The following is a 17,532-nucleotide window of genomic DNA, read 5'->3' as shown; positions in this document are numbered from 1 at the left end:
GTGGAAATGTCCACCAAAACGATCGCTGCAGAGGGCAAGATGCATTCGAAGCTCGAGGCTCGTTGATGAGACGTTTTTCAATGGTTGGAAGTTTCATCCGAAGAACCCGCTGTCGCGCTGCGAGGCTTTTCCGTCGGCAGACACGAGGGACGCGAGGATGGAGGAGCTGGAGTTGTTCTTTCGGTGTGCGTACTGCGCACCGGGACCGCCTGAATATGGCTGCTCGACGAACGCCAGCGTCTTGCCCTGTGCGGCGGGGATGGAGAAGTAGCTCTCTGGGGTCACCGTCCCGCTTCGATAAGCTTTGGGCGTCGTCGCCCCTGTTCCGTTGGGTCCCAGTTTCCAGACCTCGCCGCGACTGACCGGACGGCTGATCGTGGCGGGTGTGCGGGCCCCGGAGGGGGTTTGATGGCCATGTGGCGTCTCGCTGTGGTAGAGGACTGGCGAGTACATGCCTTCCGAGACCCCGACCGACCGGGCCATGTACATGGCTTCATCGTCCTCGTGGCTATTGGCCCATCCGCCGGTGTCTTCGAAGTCGTGGTCTGAGCTGGGCCCGACGAGACTTCGCATGCTGTCGCTCTTCTTGAGGTGCATCGATCCGCTCCTGCTGCGAGGCTGCGCGATGCGCCGTGGGATTTCAAACGCCGATTGACGACGAGTCTTGTCGAGATCCGCCAGGTCCGAGAGGAGCGCGAGGTCCTGTCGCGTGTACGCGGACCCGCGCCGTGGACGGGTCTTGGTCGGCACCGACTGGCCTGTCCATAACCAGAAGAGGAAACTCTTTGCGAGGTCCCAGGAGATGCTGCACAAGATGTAGGAAATGTAGACCCCAACGCCGCACATGATCACCGAAGAGCTGAGGATGAGCAAGGGAACGAAGACGACCAAGAACGGAGGTAGCACAAAGATGAAGAATAGGAGTACGCCGAACAAATTGATTATGCCCTCCGCAATGTCAGAGGCATAGAAGGCGATGTCGTTCATGATGGGCGACGGCGACCGAGATCATCAGTTGCGCGCGCTGTCGTGAAGTCTAGATGATGTTTGTTGGATTTGTGTCCGGGTCACATGCTGTCGTTGAACGCTTTCCCATCACGAGCCTAGACGGCTTCGATTGATGTGCTCGTTGACGAACAGGCGCGGAGATCTCGATGCAGTTCAGCAAGGTCGTGTCGCGCGGGTCAGAGGAGAATTCGGTTGGAGCAAGATTGACGATGTTGTTATTTTTTTTAACCAAAATACGATGATGATGATGATGACGATGATGACAATGGAAGATCACCTGCAGCCTTGTGGGGTCAGAAGTTCAGAAGCAGTAATGGTTGGTGGTGGTAATAGTAGTGGTGGTAGTAGTGGTGGTAATGTGTTACAGCATGCCCGTGAAGCTTCATCGAAACAGGTAATGTGTCCGCCGCGTGCATGTGAAAGTGCAGGTGGGATGGGTATGCGGGCACAGTACGGGGCGTGGATTTTGGGGGGGACGAGGAGGAGCAAAGGCAGGCAAAGGCAGGCAGAGGCACAGACAGGCGAGACACTGGGCGGGCGGGCGGACGGGCGGACCGGTGGAGAAGACTGGGCGCGCCTGGGTAAACAGGGCAAACAGTTCTGCTCAGGTGGAGGGCAAACAGGGCAAACAGGGCAGACGGGGCACCTGCAAAAGCAAGAATTGCGGGGAAGTCCCAAGCAAGACATACTACCTACTGTATGTACTGTCCACCGACTCTCATCAACACACACCCTGGGCGCACACACACACTGCCAAGGTTGCCACAGGTGGTGACGCATCACTTTCACTGTCGTGACTCCACCACACAACAAATGAACACATTACCTGCTCAGTGGGCATCGTTGCTCATCATTACCACTACCGTACCCATTCATTGTTGACACCTAGTATTACTATACTTTCGCGTCCTGCAGCTGCGGGTTTCTATTGGCATTGGCAGTCATCTACCAAACTCGGACTTCACCCAGGACAAAAGCATCCTTTGACCTGCAGGCCGTTGTCCTCTGGCATCCAGGTGGCGGACCCTGGTACACCAATATCATTCATTCCATGTGCGCGAAATACATTGATCTGCAGGCTGCAAGCTGGACCATTGAGAGACGCTCAAGCACCCTGGTCCTCTCACTCAGACAACGTCGCCTGCCCCTTGCAGCAATTTAGGCTCGAAATGTCAATACGTGTCTCAGTGATAAGTCGACGACGCATGTGCGTCTAAGAGGTGAGCGTGCTGTACCTTCAACCTCAAGAATATTCATCAGAAATATACATAATATTCGGTGAGAAGTGCCAGTCCGGGCTAATTTTCCTGGAATGTTCCTCCTGCGCTGTCAGGCCAGCACCGATTCTTGCCTGTTGCGGAATGTTGCTTGATGGGGTTGGAATGTGGACCTTCCTGTTCAGTACGAGCCCGTGCCCAAGCAAGGCTTTGGTCGAACATGACAAACAAATGCACAATGAGCACTCCTATCAAGAACCCTCGAACCCGACAGAAAAGAAAACATGGTCATATGGTTCGTCCCGGAGATGTACGTGGAAATGACCGGCCCGTCGGTTCCATGATAAATCTCCCCGAGTTTCCCAGATCCGCCACCGAACACAAGCATTATTCCTCACCTCGTGCCGCCGCGCTGAGATTTCACGATCTCGATCACGGAAGGGCCGGTGCTCTGACATGAGGTCGCACCGGAGTCCGCCTGTCGTCGAAACCAAGAGTTCCGTGACGCCTGCCTCCGAATACCGCTACACGGAGCGCATGAGGAATTTCGAACGGCAACGCTGCGTTCGAACGAACCGCTTGGAAAGTACGAAGCCTAGAAGTTTACAGTCTGAAGCGGACCGGCGTCACGGCGAGGCGATCGATACACAGCCATCGACAATGGCGCCTCTCAAGCGGTCCGGCTCAGCTCGCCACGCAGGAAGTGAACAGAGGCCATCAACTGCTGCAGCCCCAGCTCAGGCGTCGTTTGCCTTGTCCTTCTGTGGGGGCGCGAACGAAGCTTCTCCAGCACGTGCAGTGTCGGGTCCTCGGCACGACGACCGCTCCAATGCAAAGCCAGCGTCCAAACCACCCTCGAAGAACGTCAAGGTGACAATCCAAGGGCCGTCAGACCAACAGCTTGACTTCGTCGAGACCCGCACCACTCCAGACGGGGTATTCGTGATGAAATGGGCCTATCGTCCCGCACAAACCGAAAGCTCTGTGCAGGAGCGACTCCCAGCGCCGCCGGAACGCCTCAGTCGAAAGGACGCCATCGAGCGGGATTCGAGGACTGAAGAACCCAGATCGAAAACCCCTACCGCCCGACCTAGACGACCCGCGACGCAAAGCAACACATCGAAGCCGAGGCACCAGAGCGTAGGGCCACGACAACGCTCACCGAGAAGGACCGAGTCGCGCGACCGAGCAAGTGACGAGCCGGCGCAGATCCCCGGCCGCTCACGCTCCCTGCACGTCGCTCCCGACAGGCACCGGCCCCGGACGTCCCAGGAACCCCTGCCGAAAGATCCCCCCAACATCGCGCTTCGCGGCAATTACTCACGACTCGGCATGCTCACGCCTCCCTGCAGCGTCCCAGACCTGCCTACAGCGATCAACTCGCATCCCACGCCCCAAGGGAACGCCTACCGTTCCCCCCCGGAACGTCCCACCGCAACATCCTCTCTGCCACCCCTCCAGCCCCCGCCCCGAACCTCCGCCGACAACCTCCTCCCTCCCGGCAACGACTTCCCCCGCCTCCGCCACTCCTCCCTGCGCCAGACCCACGACAACTCCCAGCGCATGCCGGCGGCGGCCGTCCCCCTCCTCCCCCCGACTCGCCAACCGACCCCGCATCCGAACCTCGGCAAGACGCTCAGCGACGGCCGCGCATCCCTCGCGGCGGGCCGCAGCCACAGACACCCGCCGCTCGCCGCGAGCAGCGGCAATTGCCTGGCGTTGCGGCCGCCGAATTTCAACTCCCATCGTGTGCCGTGCCTGGAGGCCGCGGCTGCGATCCTCGGTGGCGCGGAGAAGGAGAATCGCGCGCCGATGAACCGGCTCGTGAAGAAGAAGATCGCGGGTTAGATTTCTTTTCTTCTTTTTGGGGGACCGATTGTGGGGAGTCTGGTGGGACTTTGGACGGGATAAAGCAAGAGTGTTGTTGTTGTTGTTGTTTTCTTTCGGAGCGCGGTGTGTACGGCCTTTTCTCTTCTTTCTTCTCTTCTTCCCTTTTCTCTCGTCTTTGATTATTTCATATTTCCTTCTAGACACGGCGTTCAGAGAAGTAGGGAGGTTAGGGAGGAGTAGTAGAGGTTACCGTCCAGCACGGGGCATAGATTTTTCGTATGGGAGGTTTTTCATTCAAATTTCCTGAATAGAATATAGGCGTCCATTGTCCATTGATGATTACAACCAGAAGAATCCCGTCGCCTCCGAGGATGAGAGACCGAGAGCTTGGCTGTCCTATCCTGTCCTGTCCTGCGCTGTATTGCATTGTACTGTCCTACCCTCTGTGTGTTATCATCAGAACCCGGGCCCAAAGTCCCGTGGTCTCGCGCGTCTCCGCTGTGATCCACGTGTACATCCCACGTACTGTACAGCGCTCCAACACGTGCGTCCAGCCGGACCAGGCTAAACAGGGAACGAACAGAGTCCGGGCCGGCGATGGTCATGAAGTGTGGTGGTGTCGTCCACGATGGGACCTGGCTCGAACCTCTGAGCAGGGAGAGGGGGGGTGCTATGATGTCATATGTGTATCGTCCATGCAGGGTCCGGGGATATTCGCACATGTCACCACTCGCTCGCGCCTTTGTTACATACCGGTATTATCATGGACCCACCTAGGTAGGTAGGTAGGCAGGCAGGGACATATACGACCTCGCTCGGGATTCCGGAAAACGTCTTGTTCGAGGACAAAGCGTTCGGATCCGCTGAAGAGGAGACGATGGTGTTCAGGAAGACGCATGAACAGATCTTGGGAGGATCTGTCCAGCAAGGGCGGCGCTTTCGCCAAAACCGCCTCCAGAAGAACGCGGAGGTCCAATGCGGATCTGGACATGGTCGTCCATGGCCGCGAGGGTCCTCGTTACGCGGCGTGTGTCTGCGATCGAATGGGGGGAAGATCGACCTGCTCCGTCGCCATCATCATAGATAGTGCCTGGTGCTAGCCAATGTGAACGCCTCCAGGTGCGCCCGATCTCGCTAAATAAGCCGCGTGGTCGGAGGAGGAGTGGGATACATATACACGGAGGTGGATGGAGAGAGAGAGAGAGAGAGAGAAACGCCAGGCTGGGCAGTACGATGACGCGCCCGTTGGAGCGCTCCGTTGGGAGCTCTCCTCCGAACAGTTTTCTTGGAAGACTTGGAAGATACGGGTGCGGGTCTCCACGTCGTGTTGTGCTGTTGTACGTACTCCGGCTGTACTATAGATGTTCCTATAGGTGGTATTACTGTCCATCATGTAGCTGTGTGTAGTACTCTCCAGGTGGTGGGTGATCCAGTGAGCGTGAGTGAGTGATCAAGTGAGTGTGCGTGAGTGAGTGTGAGAAGGGAGTCAGCCCAGAGGGGAGTGTTCGGAAGCGACAATGATGAACAATGGGTGTCTAGAGCTTGGCCTAGACCTCGTCGCTTGGGCACACCGCAGAGATTGGGCATTATAACTCTCGGCGAGAGGCGAGATCTTCGTCGCAGACACTCACTCACGCTCTTTACCGATTAGGCATCTGCATCACGTCTTTCCCTGTCGTCCGGCGTATGTGGTTGGTGGGTATGGACAATCCTCCTCCTCTTCCTCATCACCACCAGCTGAAGTGCTGACAGATCCCAGCTGTTCCGTTTCTTAATCCTCTTTTCTCCTCCTTCTCATTATACTCTCCTTCTACTCCATTTACACCATCTATATATCACACGACATCCGAGCTTTACCTTTGAATTCACGAACAAACCAACTACCAACGTCACGCAATTCTCGCAACCACCACCAATACTCCCATACTCTCCTCCGCGATCAAGAAGGGTCCCTCCAACTTCAACCCGACCAACTCACAACCACCTTTCCTCCTCCAATCCTCCAACCCGTCCGAACCCTCATCCACAATGTCATCATCAACCGCCCAACAACAACAACCCACCCAAAACGAGCCCTCCACCTCGTCATCCACCTCCGACGGCCCAACCCGCCCGGCCTTCAACACCCGCGCCTCCTCCAAAATGGCCGCCTTCCAAGTCCTGGACTACTGCGCCGACAAACTCTCCTCTTCCTCCTCTTCCTCCAACAAATCCGACGAAACACCAGCAGGAGTAGGGAAAGACTCCAACGTCAGCAAACCGGCGTCGACGAAGACGATTGCGCCGCAGGTCATGTTCGGCCTGAGCAACGACGTGTGAGGAGGAGGGGGGGTTTTTATTCCGCCCTCTTTTTTCTGGGTGGGAGGGTGATGTCCTCGATGGAGTTTAGGGTTCGGGTTCTGGACAAGGCGGTCCTTGTTTCCTGTTATTTTTATTTTTTGTTGGGCTTTCTCTCTCGCTTAGGCGTGGAATTCCAATGGCGTTTGGGGGGAAGATTGGGGCTTTATGGGACATTTCTGAATGGAGGGTGTGAGGTGAGGGCTCGATGTCTGTGGCGTTTCTGGGATGGAAATATGTATCATTTCTCTCTCTCTACGATCTTTGGAGGAGAAGGACGACGAGTAGGAGGTTCTAATCAGCCTACTTGTCTGTATGACCCATAACAGCGGGTGGAGAAACCCGATTCTTTTCTCTCTTTCTTTCTTCCTTTCTTCCATCGATCAGGCATTTTTGGGAATCGTGGACGGGAGAACACAACAACTCCCAGATGAACGGCGAATTTCGAAAGAGATTCCGTCCACCCTCCGTGAACACGCGATGAGCCTACCACCAGGAATTACAGTCCTCTCCTCAGAGGGAGGGAAACAAAAGACATTGCCAGAGGTACGCATCTGCTTACGTCAGCCGCAACTGGGTGCTTATGTCACCCTCCGCGCTGGATGACGTAATTCTGCTAGATGTCTGAGGTACATACACGCGACAGGTGCCGCAATTGCTGCCTCAGGCATCGAATTTTCCCCCTTTCTCTTCTGGATATAGAATTTCCCTAGATAGAAGATGGGGAGAGAGACATAGGTATCTTTCAATACAATTTGAGCTGCGTCTGCGTGCAGGCAGCCCTTCCGCATATCACCTGTGCGGCCATAGAAGAAGAAGAATCAAAAAAACAGCCTTTCGAAGGGAAGAAAAGAAAGAAATAGCTGGACAGCGAACCAACAATCTCCGTCATGATGACAAGAGCGAAGTAGTATTTACTAGACCAGGTACCATCCTCTCTTCCAGCACGCCTCAGTGTCCTTCCCCCCCGGAAGCCTTCCCGGCCGCGTCCCGATACGCCGATCGGACGCCCTCCTCGAGAGCCGGGCTGATCTTGCCAAACTGCGCCAGGAGCGCATCGAAGACTTGCTTGTTATCCACGTTCACCAACGTGCCGGCGATGTTCGCGTGGAGGTTCCCGCGGTCGTGCGGCGACAGGGTCGTGTTGTAGAACAGCGCCGGCTGCTCGTAGTCGAGGTTCGGGTCCAGCTCGGACTGGTAGAAGACCGTGTTGCCCTCCAGCGGGTCCTCGATCTCCGTCTTCGGTCGGGGGATCACGTGGATCGGGTCGATGTATTCGGCGGGGAAGTTCGGGCGCGAACCCTGGTTGCCCAGGTTCGAGAGGTGCCCGTCCCGGTCGAAGTTGGCGACTTGGGTGAAGGGGCAGTTGACGGGGACGTTGTCCACGTTGACGCCGACGCGGTACCGGCCTGCGTCGTTGTAGGCGAAGAGTCGGCTCTGGAGCACCGGGTCGGCGGACGGCTCCCAGCCCGGAATCGTGTGTCCTGGCGAGTAGTGACTTGATTCAACCTCTTCGTGATAATTTGAGGGGTTCTGGGTTAGGCTATATGGCAAGGAGATGGGTCAGTTTTTGTGACATTCGTTTGCTGTGCATTGGAAGAACACTTACGTGATGCGGCCAACCTCGTGATATTCGGCATCGAGCCAGTCCTTGGTAAGGTCGAGAATGTCATAGCGATAGTTCTTCGCTTGCTCGACGGTCTTGGTGGCGATGCCGACCGTCCAGGACGGGTAGTCGCCTGCCTCGATCGCGTCGTAGAGCTCCTTTGTTGCCCAGGCGTCGTTGCTAGCAGCCTTTGCGCCGGCTTCGGCGTCGGTGAAGTTCTTGACGCCCTGGTCGGTGGACAGGTAGACCCGACAATATACCCAGCTGCCGTCCTCTTTCACCAGACGATATGTGTGTCCGGACCATGCATCCATGTGGCGGAAACCATACGGAGTACCGAGGTCGGAAAACAGGCGGAGAAACTGCAGCAGAGCTTCGGGGAATTGAGCGGGCCAGGACCAGAATGTGTTCCAGTCGCGTGCGTTGGTCGCGGGATCCGTCTTTTGTGTGTGGATGAATCGCGGGAACTATTTTTCCGGGTTAGCTTGGTTATCAATGTCAATGGACAAGACAATACCTTAGCAGGATCTCGCAGAAAGAACACGGGTGTGTTGTTGAATACCCAGTCGAGGATGCCTTGGGATGTGCGGAACTTGATCGCGACTCCTCGAGGGTCTCTCGCTTGATCAGCAGAGCCACGAGCACCGCCGACAGTCGAGAAGCGGACGGTGACCGACGTGCGGGTTCCTTTCCGGAAGAACTCGGCTGCGGAAAGGTTGGCTGCAAAGTCGGTGGTGGCCTCGAAGAAACCATGAGCACCGGCACCTCGCGCGTGGACGACGCGCTCGGGAATTCTCTCTCGGTTGAACGCGGCTAGGGTATCGAGGAGGTGGACATCTTGAAGGAGAAGAGGTCCATTCTTGCCAGCTCGTTGTGCACCGAGAGGCTGGAAGTATGGTTTTCCATTCCGCCGAGTGTAGGTCAATTCTGAATTGTTCAGCGTCGAGTCTTGTATCGCCTGGTTGAGTCCTTGGAATAGATCTGTCTTGTAGGCAGTTCCAGCGGAGTTTGAAGTCGGTACTTGAGTGACCCGCTTCAGCTGAGTGGCGTCAGCGAGGGACGAGGCCAACGCCAGGAGACACCACGACTTCATGATCACCATAATAAGTGACGACGACAAGATATGGGAATTCAGTTGATCGTCTCCGAAGCTGGATTTGGTGCAATCGTAGCAGACGAATGCCCGAGCAGGGATTCATCTTATATGTGCTTCGAAACACCGATGTCTCATAGTAACGATTGGATTTGTAAGATTCTTACGGCGTGAAGATCCAACCGACCAATGGCCGTGTTCGCTACCTGCCATGCAACACGCCGCGCAGTGCCCAGACATCTGCTGTCAGATCTACTAAGCATCCCGAACGCATTAAGATTGGTATTTTAGCTTTGGTGGCGCAGCTTACAGAAGTCAGACCGACGCTAGTGTTGGTGGTCGGAGTTGGGGATCCAGTGGCACAGCAGGGAAAAGTCATCACTATATCCCATCTTGGTGTCTGGGCGATGTACGACCACGCCAAGTTCGGCGGAGTTAAGCTGAGAACGTCGACCCTCAGATCCACTTCATATGCAGTTGAGGGCGTCGTTGAACTCCGGTGTATGTATGTGTGTGTGCATGTGTGTATGTAAGCCGCCTCGATGCAGATCTCTTTCAAGGTTTGCTTGGTGAAGCCCTGCGTTGCTAAATGTGGAATGATAAGCCAGGTGCAGGAACAGCCACCTGCGCTTGGTCTGATGCATTTGCGGCATCCATGATGACAAGAGCCGGTCCGTGAAATCCTTGGCGGACGTAGCAGCTGTGCATCATACAGGGCGTTCATGGCAAAGAGGTGCCCACGGTGCTGTCAAGGATCCCTTCGTGTGTCTCGGTGGAGTGAAGTCGTAGACAAAACACCTGGGCACTCAGGAGAAGGCGATCAATGCGGTGAGCGATTGGGCGACATCCTCGGGTCTAACAGCCGCCGCCAAGTTTGTGATTCCCTTGGCTTGGGCTTGGACCCACTCATCACATTCCTGAAGGACTGGGGAGGAAGCATTTGACGAACGTGATAAGTTTCTTGTCTGTGCCACGGTCGTCGGGCTAATGTACTGCTTGTTGGAGGTACATAGGTAAGCAGCCCTGGAGGGTTTGCAAATGCCGCATTGATCCGTAATAAATGTGTTTATGGACGATTAAGGGGAGGCCTCGCCCTGCAGAATTCTGACAAGCGATTTGCAAGGTTATATCGCGTGAACCATTCCCACATAGCAGCTTGCATGGCATTCTAACCATCACATGCTCATGTTTACACTGTGCGCACATAGCTGCACCGGTGAAGTAAAATAACACCATCTCCAGCTCTTGTATACCTAGGTCACCATCTACCTAGGTATACATGCGGATTACCGCAACACTCCAGGGCTCCCACCTATCTTCGGACGCGAAGTGACTTGGCCCGCCGCAATCATCTTCGAGGGAGTAATCTCGACAACCGAGGCCTGGCTGTACATTGAGCTAAGGCATAATCAACGTTCCTCAAGTTCACGATGGAGAACAAAGAATAGCTTCGGTACTTCAAACAGACGCGATACTGACTTGTTTTTCGAGCGGGAACATACTGTTTGGCTGAAATGCATGTGCAGGAAGAAATTGAGGAAAGTGTAGCGGGTAAGTTCTGCGCGTTCTTGATGATGTAATCGATCACCGCTCCATGCAGGCGCTGGAAGTCTACCAAAGCTACTGGAAGAGCTTTGAGATTATAATCCCAACGTACGAATTACACCACGACTATGTCGAATACACACTCCGAAGTCTGGCCACCGTCGCAGGGTCTGGCGACTCCAACGGTCAGCCACAGAGATGCCGTCCTGACAACGACCGGCAGCGTGCGGATTGACGCGCCCGCGGCCAAAGTTTTCGAGACCTTGCTCAACGTCGGCGACTACGAGAGCTGGAACACCTGGATCCCCAAAGTCACCATCAAATCCCAGCCTGAAGGGCAGTCGGAGTCCGATGCGAAATTGCATCTCAACACTCTCTTCATCTTCCACGTGATCATGGACGCGGCCAAACCCCAAAGCGACACGCCGACCGAACTGAGGATGAGCGACATCTCAACACCTGACCATCCCAGCGACTACGTGAGCGGGGAGTTGTTGTCAGAAAAGCATGGATTCACTGCGGACAGCAGTCGCGTATACAGAATGGCATGGAAGTCCGAAGGAGGATTCGTCTCGAAGGGGCTTAAGGCGGAGCGCTTCCACGAGATCGTCCCGACCGGTGAGCATTCGTGTGAGGTGCGGACATGGGAGGTCATGGGAGGCGTGCTCGCGTACACCGTGCGCTGGCTCTACGCGAAGACGCTGCGAGAGAAATTTGTGATCTGGTGCCAGGATCTGAAGAAGAAATGCGAGGAGTAGAATAGACAAGTGGAAGCAGAAGCTTTGAGACCGTGCTAGGAAACGCGTCGATCACACGATTTTACCTGGAGATACAGTATGTTGAGCTGCATCCGCTTGTTTGTTGATTTGTTGATTTGTTGGTTGGTTGGTTGGTTTGCAACAAGTGGGTATTGAGCTGCTGTTGGCGTACTCGGCCGATCTTCGATCACGTCCTTGGTCAGAGACACACACGCAGGATGGATTTCTCAACCCTGTAGATCCCGTTGCCGCTTTCATCCATGAAGCCGGATAAGACTTGATGGAATGTTAGGAAATTCATGACATGTCGAGGCACTAGGCAACGCTATTTGGGCACGGTGACAACCATCGACAATCATCGTGCTCAGACCGTCAGTCGATTGTCGATGTGCCGGCTTGTTATTACCCACCCCAACAACGATCGAAGTCCTTGCTTCTCCCTCGATATCGGAGAAGATAGCCGAGCCCTAGTGCGACAATTGGTACTTCGCCGAAAAGAGGGGGGGCGGCGTGTCCCCTGAAACACAGCACAACACACTACGCCGCAGTGGCCGCACTGTCGTGAACAGGGCCTCGGAAGATCCCCAAGGTTTGCAGGGCTATGACCTTGACGCCAATCTTGAACTGGCAGACTCCGGTCAGGCTGACATGGGTTGTTGTGATGTCCGAGCTGTGCCACCGAAATATCCAACGGTCGACGGTTTTGTGGCGTTTCCGCCTACCAGGCTGATGATGATCAAATGTGCGAACCTCCGCGCTCTGAGAATGAGCGTGCAAGAAGTCGAATAGATCGGCCCATCAAGCATGCATACAGACCAGGATGAGACAGCGCTCTTTTGAACACTGGTTTCCGCCAGCATCGCAATCCAAGCCTGCCGCTCGGCGGGTTTGCAACATGTCTCAATTCATCCATCATCCATGTCGACCGAAAGGCCGAGAGCAGCCGTTGACGTTAGTATATTAAACTTTTTACCCGTTGTAGATCCACAACACGATCAAGAGATTGGACGCAAAGGAGGAGAGCTTTCGCAACAAACTTCTCGCCATACCTCGCGACATATGGTGGCATCCGCGCGCGAGTTTTCTTTTCATTCTTCACCAACTCTCGAATGATCCACTCATGTCGTCGTCGGCTGCAGGCGCCGCGACGGTCCAGCCATCAGATAATCGAGGCCCGGCCATCCAAGTCGTTCAGATTCTGATGATCGTCATCGCTGCAACGAGCGTCATTCTACGATTCATCGCCCGGAAGCTTGGAGGAGTGTCATTATGGTGGGATGATTGGTTCATCTTGGCCGCTTCGGTATTTCTCAAAGATGCAGATATGTCGACCATTGCAGATTCCTGATGACGAGTGGAACAGGTCTTTTCATTAGGCATCAATACCATAAATTTCTTAGGTACACACAACTTCGAGTCGTCTCGGGATGATTGATAGCAGATTGGGGCACTAACCATCGCAAACAGGAGTCGAATATGGCATGGGCAAACATCTCAAATATATACCCGACCACGGCATGAGATATCTCCAAACACTTTACGCACTGGAATTGGTCTACACCGCCGCGCTTGCGCTCGCGAAAATTGGCGTCCTTCTCATGTACCAGCGACTCTTTGGCATCAACCGCATGTTCTCGCTGGCCGTCAAAGTAACCATCGGCCTCGTCATCTGCTGGTTCATCGGTGTCGAGGTGGCCACTCTGTTTCAGTGTGAACCGGTGTACCGGCTCTGGATGCCGAGGACGCCTGGAAAGTGCTTCGCCATCATCCAATTCTTCGAGGGCGCCGCCATACCAAATGTCATCACAGACGTCATTATCCTCATTCTTCCGCAACCCATCATCTGGAAACTTCGTCTGAAGTGGAGCACGCGACTTGCATTGTGTGGTGTTTTCTTGCTTGGCGCCTTGTAAGGATGATCCTCTGCGAGGTTTTGAAGCATTTACTGAACTATTATAGGACTGCTTGTGCATCGATTGGCCGTCTAGTCTCCATGCTCGAATTTGGCTCAACGAAAGACTTCACATGTATGTCCGCCGAGGCCACCCTGGGCCGAGCGACTTCTGCTGATCATGTCATTGCCGGTACTGACTCTATCATGCAGGGGACGCTTATGCTGTCATCATCTGGTTTTCGATTGAACCTCCCATCGGCATCGCTTGCGCCTGCATCCCGTGTATGGGACCATTGTTCCGACACCTTCCGGGCTCACCTTTCGCATCAACAGCAAACGGTTCTGTATCTGGCCCTGACGGCCTTCATTCGGGCAGCTTCAAAGGAATCAGTGCGCCTCCATCATACGGGGCTCGCAGCGAGCGTAGACCGAGCGATTTCGACACCGAGAGCCTTACGAATCTACGCCCCGGGGTCCACTCCTCCCACGATTCATTCTGTACATCTCGACCAGGCAGCGCAGCCCTTCGGCCTGGAACGGGAGCTGGACCGTACGAGTTGGACAATGTTCATGTACGCAAGATCGACGACATGACGTGAATTTCAGAACATCCCGGACATCCGAACCTGGCCATTGTCACGACCTCCATGACTCAAGCACTGTCTCGTCTGCGCACCACAGAAGCAGCATGTGGAACAAGAGCCGACAGGGATGCTTACCAAATCGACCTCAAAGTGAATATTGATTTCAAAGAGGCAAAGATATCAACTGCGGTATATATATGTGAGCTGGGTTACATGGCCGATACAATGGTACATTCGACGATATTCGGGCTCGTCGCAGATCACTGGAAAATGTTCATGGGAATCGTCGCTGAGATGGCGTAATTGGGCATATCCACGACCTCCGCCATTCTCAAATCTACCGCAACGCTGCAGAGCATATATGCCTCTGCGCGGGAGAGACTTCTCTGCGACACCAAATAGCCGATCATGGCGCGCACCGCTTTGCGAGTCGCTTCGAGCAGGTCGGGGTCGATGCCGAGAGTGCTATATGTGCCGGCATCGGGAAGTACCGGGGCCGGTTGAGGCGGACACCGGTAGTGCGGCGTCGAGACGTGCTCGGCGTTCTTGATCAACTTGAAACGGAGCGTGGCTTTCATCCCGACCTCTACGGCCACGCCGCATACCTCGCCATCGCCTTGCGCGGCGTGGCCGTCGCCGCAACTGAACAAGGCGCCCTGCACCCGGACCGGAAGGATGAGGGTCGACCCTTGGGTGATATGCCGACAGTCGATATTTCCGCCGGTCTCCAACGGAGGGATGGTCGGATGATGGCCATCCATACTCGGGGCCACGCCCATGGTCCCCAGGAAGGGTCGAATGGGGATCGAGATTCGGTCGTTGAATTTCAGCAGTTTGGCGCCCGCGGGGATCTGCCAGATCTTCAACTGCGGCCCTTCTTCGATGAATTCGTCGGCCAGCAGCCCGAATCCCGGGACCAGAGCGGACCAGCCCCAGTCCGCATGCTCGAGCCCCACGACTTCGACCTCCAGGGCATCGCCCGGCTCGGCCTCACGGACGAACACCGGACCGAAGACGGGATCCGCGAGCTCCGTCTCGAACGTGGCCAGAGCGGCCACCGTCGAGTCGCGTTTGATTTGTCCATTGCTCGCATCCTTGCAGTCGAACGTCACGACATCGCCGGAGGAGACCGTGAGCTGAGGCGGGTGGTCCTTGTTCCATGTCTGGTGGATGTGATTTTGGTGGATGTGGAAGACGTCCTTGGAGCACATGGTGGTGGTGGCGGTGGTCGGGGTGGTGGAAGAAGATGAGACGTCGGGGCGGCGCCGCGCTCCTTCGAGCCTCAAGGCCTGCCGGATCGCGAGAACAAGAGCCCGCCGATGTTCCGGGGATTTCGGGGCCCGTCGGTTCCTTTTGGGGATGTGGCGAAGTCCTCGCACGAGGTCCCCGACGGCGGTATGCTCGACTCTAATAAACAATTTCCTCATCAGGCTGTGTGGTGAATTGGGCTTCTTTGGCATGTGGACATTGCAACCCTGCTCGGACCTGGTTCATGCGCGTCTATGTATGTGCAGTAATATCAAGTCTTGCGGGATTGCCGAGATGTCGATGTCGTACTACTCATTTCGCCACGTAGGATGTGCGCCCCGAGGACGGGATTTTAGAAAGATGCAATTGTTTCGATTGGACGCCCACACTAATGTTATGTGAAATATTCGCCTTTTTGGTGCAAGGTCTACGTGTAACAACAGGTCCACCGACAGCGGATCCGTCTGATGGGAGGGTGCGCGCGCGCCATCGGCAGTGCTAGAACGGAATCCCCAAGTCGCCTTCGAAAACAAGCGCCCGAACAGGCAGGAGAAGTTGGCCCTGGATCAGATATGCATATCGCGAGAGAGAGACAGAGGTACGATGCGAGCAGTACATGCGTGTCCTGCGCACACGCTACGGTCTAACGCGCCTCTGTTGGAGGGCGGGCCTGAAGCTTGTTTCCAGCGTGCCACAGGTTCCATCTGGGTGCGGATGAATTGCTGCCCATTCGTTCGCCTCGCCTCCGGTCTGTTACTCACTTATCGTTTAGAGTGCCCTCCTCCCCACCCTGCTCTCCCTATGAGGAAGGTCGCTCGTTCGCGTGCGTGGAAGGCAACAGGATTTCGCTGTCATCCTGTCGTACCGTGTTGTCTTATTACTACTGGTCGCCCCATACATTCTTTCCCCGGTTCGGACTCCCTGGGCGACCCGTTGCTATCATCATCCTGTGCGAGATCGGACGGATGGCTGCGTATCATCACGCTGCAGGGGCGCCGCCGCCGACCTTTGTGCCGTTTGCTCTCCCGCCCTCTCGCCCTCCATCTTACCTGAGACTTTTCCACGGGACGAATTGAATTTCATGTAATCACATGCACATTTACTGCACACACTGGGGGCAGTACAGAACTTTGACCACAGCTGCTGAGCAAAGGATTTAATGGGAGCTCGTGTGCCGTGGCATGTTGGAGTGCAGATGAAAGCGCGCCACAGCGAGCCATATCCCTTGCCTCTGCTGGTGGGAACTCACTGGAACGATTTGCGCAACATCTGGTCGTCGCCTCGACCACTCTGATTGTTTGCTCGCTTTCGAGCCTCTGCCAGGTTGCTTCCGAGGAAACTAGGCACCGCCAGTGTGATTGTAGAATGCGCATTGGCACGCCCTCGGCTCGAATGGGCAAATCTTTACGGCCTGCTTTATCTACCTGCAGGTGTCATGTGCGTATATCCCGAGCTGCAGAATGCCTCACTGTGATCATGAGTCATGCGGGCCTATCATTGATTGCGCCCTGTCTCGTTCCGTAGAGAAGTGCCGCTGCGATATGGCAATATATTGCGGATTATGATTATCTTCCTGGAATCTGAGCTCCCCTGGTCTGTCGCAGCCCTAAATCGGGCATTTGAGCCACGCGCGCCACGATCCATCTTGCCGGCCTCGGCGGGCGGACAGGGCTACGACGTCTGTTTGCCCAGGTGCTCTTACATATCCGTCGGCGCTGCCTGCCCGGCTCGTAATAATAATAATGCGAATGGCATCCACTGCGAAGATCCAGCGACGCAGACATTTGGCCCTGCGCGTTGGAGACTGATACGAAATGCTGCTAGACCACACATTCTGTCGTCGTCGTCGTCGCAAGTGCCAAAGTTCGCGGAGCCACCGGCCCAGAGACGGACGATGGGTGAATACCGGGACGCGCATCAAAGATGTTTCCGCGACTCGCCTGGCGCATCTTCGGTCGCCATGCCGCCAACAGGTCAAGTGGAGAGTCTTACAAAGAATGTACCCTAATAGTGCCAGAAGCGTACAGATGATCTCCACTTTTTGGCCCTTCGAGACGATTAATAATCATGTCCTGTTTCAATGACGGGAGATATTCCGCACGAACGAGCGCCAGTTCTTCATTGCATCGGCAAATTCTCGGACGGCAGCCTCCGTGGTTGATATTGCGTCCGAGCGAGCCGGACAACATGCTGCAGCTCGATCCCGGCACCCGAGCCCGGATGCGTCAAATTCCACTTTCCGAGTCGAAGATTTTGATCATGCAGGTGAGACGCCTTTCTCCCTGCGTGCTATCATCATGACAAGCTCCAAGACTCACTATACTCCGCTGTCTTGGCGGCGACGATGGTCCCAATGTTCCGTCATCTTCTGGAAGCTCGAGTCGTATAGTCGCTCCCACACGATCACCGTTT

The 17,532-nt window shown here is 55.3% G+C and overlaps 8 protein-coding genes across 8 annotated transcripts; 4 read left to right on the top strand and 4 right to left on the bottom strand.

Moving 5' to 3' along the window:
• Positions 1–2,885: 2,885 nt before the first annotated feature.
• Positions 2,886–4,073, top strand: K489DRAFT_409201 (uncharacterized protein; the record flags this gene model as incomplete). The annotated part of the gene is made up of 1 exon (XM_033607553.1): positions 2,886–4,073. The coding sequence occupies one exon, from the start codon at positions 2,886–2,888 to the stop codon at positions 4,071–4,073; it is 1,188 nt and encodes a 395-aa protein (XP_033460365.1).
• Positions 4,074–4,281: 208 nt separating this feature from the next.
• On the bottom strand, positions 4,282–5,046 carry K489DRAFT_369703 (uncharacterized protein; the record flags this gene model as incomplete). The annotated part of the gene is made up of 3 exons (XM_033603064.1): positions 4,282–4,358; positions 4,582–4,725; positions 4,809–5,046. 3 exons carry the CDS (start codon positions 5,044–5,046, stop codon positions 4,282–4,284), a joined length of 459 nt encoding a protein of 152 aa, XP_033460364.1.
• A 1,037-nt stretch (positions 5,047–6,083) lies between these two features.
• Positions 6,084–7,353, top strand: K489DRAFT_400682 (uncharacterized protein; the record flags this gene model as incomplete). Its single annotated transcript, XM_033607003.1, has 3 exons — positions 6,084–6,370; positions 6,519–6,582; positions 6,780–7,353. The coding sequence occupies 3 exons, from the start codon at positions 6,084–6,086 to the stop codon at positions 6,996–6,998; spliced, it is 570 nt and encodes a 189-aa protein (XP_033460363.1). The 3' UTR covers positions 6,999–7,353.
• On the bottom strand, positions 7,264–9,221 carry K489DRAFT_193022 (catalase-like protein). Its single transcript, XM_033599541.1, has 3 exons — positions 8,516–9,221; positions 8,002–8,465; positions 7,264–7,935 (listed from the first exon to the last, which is right to left on the bottom strand). The coding sequence occupies exons 1-3, from the start codon at positions 9,098–9,100 to the stop codon at positions 7,344–7,346; spliced, it is 1,641 nt and encodes a 546-aa protein (XP_033460362.1). The 5' UTR covers positions 9,101–9,221; the 3' UTR covers positions 7,264–7,343.
• K489DRAFT_192988 (uncharacterized protein) lies at positions 9,197–9,994 on the bottom strand. Its single transcript, XM_033599540.1, has one exon. The coding sequence runs from the start codon at positions 9,813–9,815 to the stop codon at positions 9,294–9,296; it is 522 nt and encodes a 173-aa protein (XP_033460361.1). The 5' UTR covers positions 9,816–9,994; the 3' UTR covers positions 9,197–9,293.
• A 770-nt stretch (positions 9,995–10,764) lies between these two features.
• On the top strand, positions 10,765–11,394 carry K489DRAFT_318029 (uncharacterized protein; the record flags this gene model as incomplete). Its single annotated transcript, XM_033601283.1, has 1 exon — positions 10,765–11,394. One exon carries the CDS (start codon positions 10,765–10,767, stop codon positions 11,392–11,394), a length of 630 nt encoding a protein of 209 aa, XP_033460360.1.
• Positions 11,395–12,215: 821 nt separating this feature from the next.
• K489DRAFT_192926 (uncharacterized protein) lies at positions 12,216–14,010 on the top strand. Its single transcript, XM_033599539.1, has 5 exons — positions 12,216–12,697; positions 12,758–12,794; positions 12,862–13,303; positions 13,354–13,421; positions 13,499–14,010. The coding sequence occupies exons 1-5, from the start codon at positions 12,515–12,517 to the stop codon at positions 13,885–13,887; spliced, it is 1,119 nt and encodes a 372-aa protein (XP_033460359.1). The 5' UTR covers positions 12,216–12,514; the 3' UTR covers positions 13,888–14,010.
• A 122-nt stretch (positions 14,011–14,132) lies between these two features.
• On the bottom strand, positions 14,133–15,083 carry K489DRAFT_388164 (acetamidase/formamidase; the record flags this gene model as incomplete). Its single annotated transcript, XM_033606394.1, has 1 exon — positions 14,133–15,083. One exon carries the CDS (start codon positions 15,081–15,083, stop codon positions 14,133–14,135), a length of 951 nt encoding a protein of 316 aa, XP_033460358.1.
• Between the last annotated feature and the right edge of the window lie 2,449 nt (positions 15,084–17,532).

Source organism: Dissoconium aciculare, assembly GCF_010015565.1.
Source record: "Dissoconium aciculare CBS 342.82 unplaced genomic scaffold K489scaffold_5, whole genome shotgun sequence".
Lineage (NCBI taxonomy): Eukaryota > Fungi > Ascomycota > Dothideomycetes > Mycosphaerellales > Dissoconiaceae > Dissoconium > Dissoconium aciculare.
This window is presented reverse-complemented; position numbering and strand designations above follow the sequence as displayed.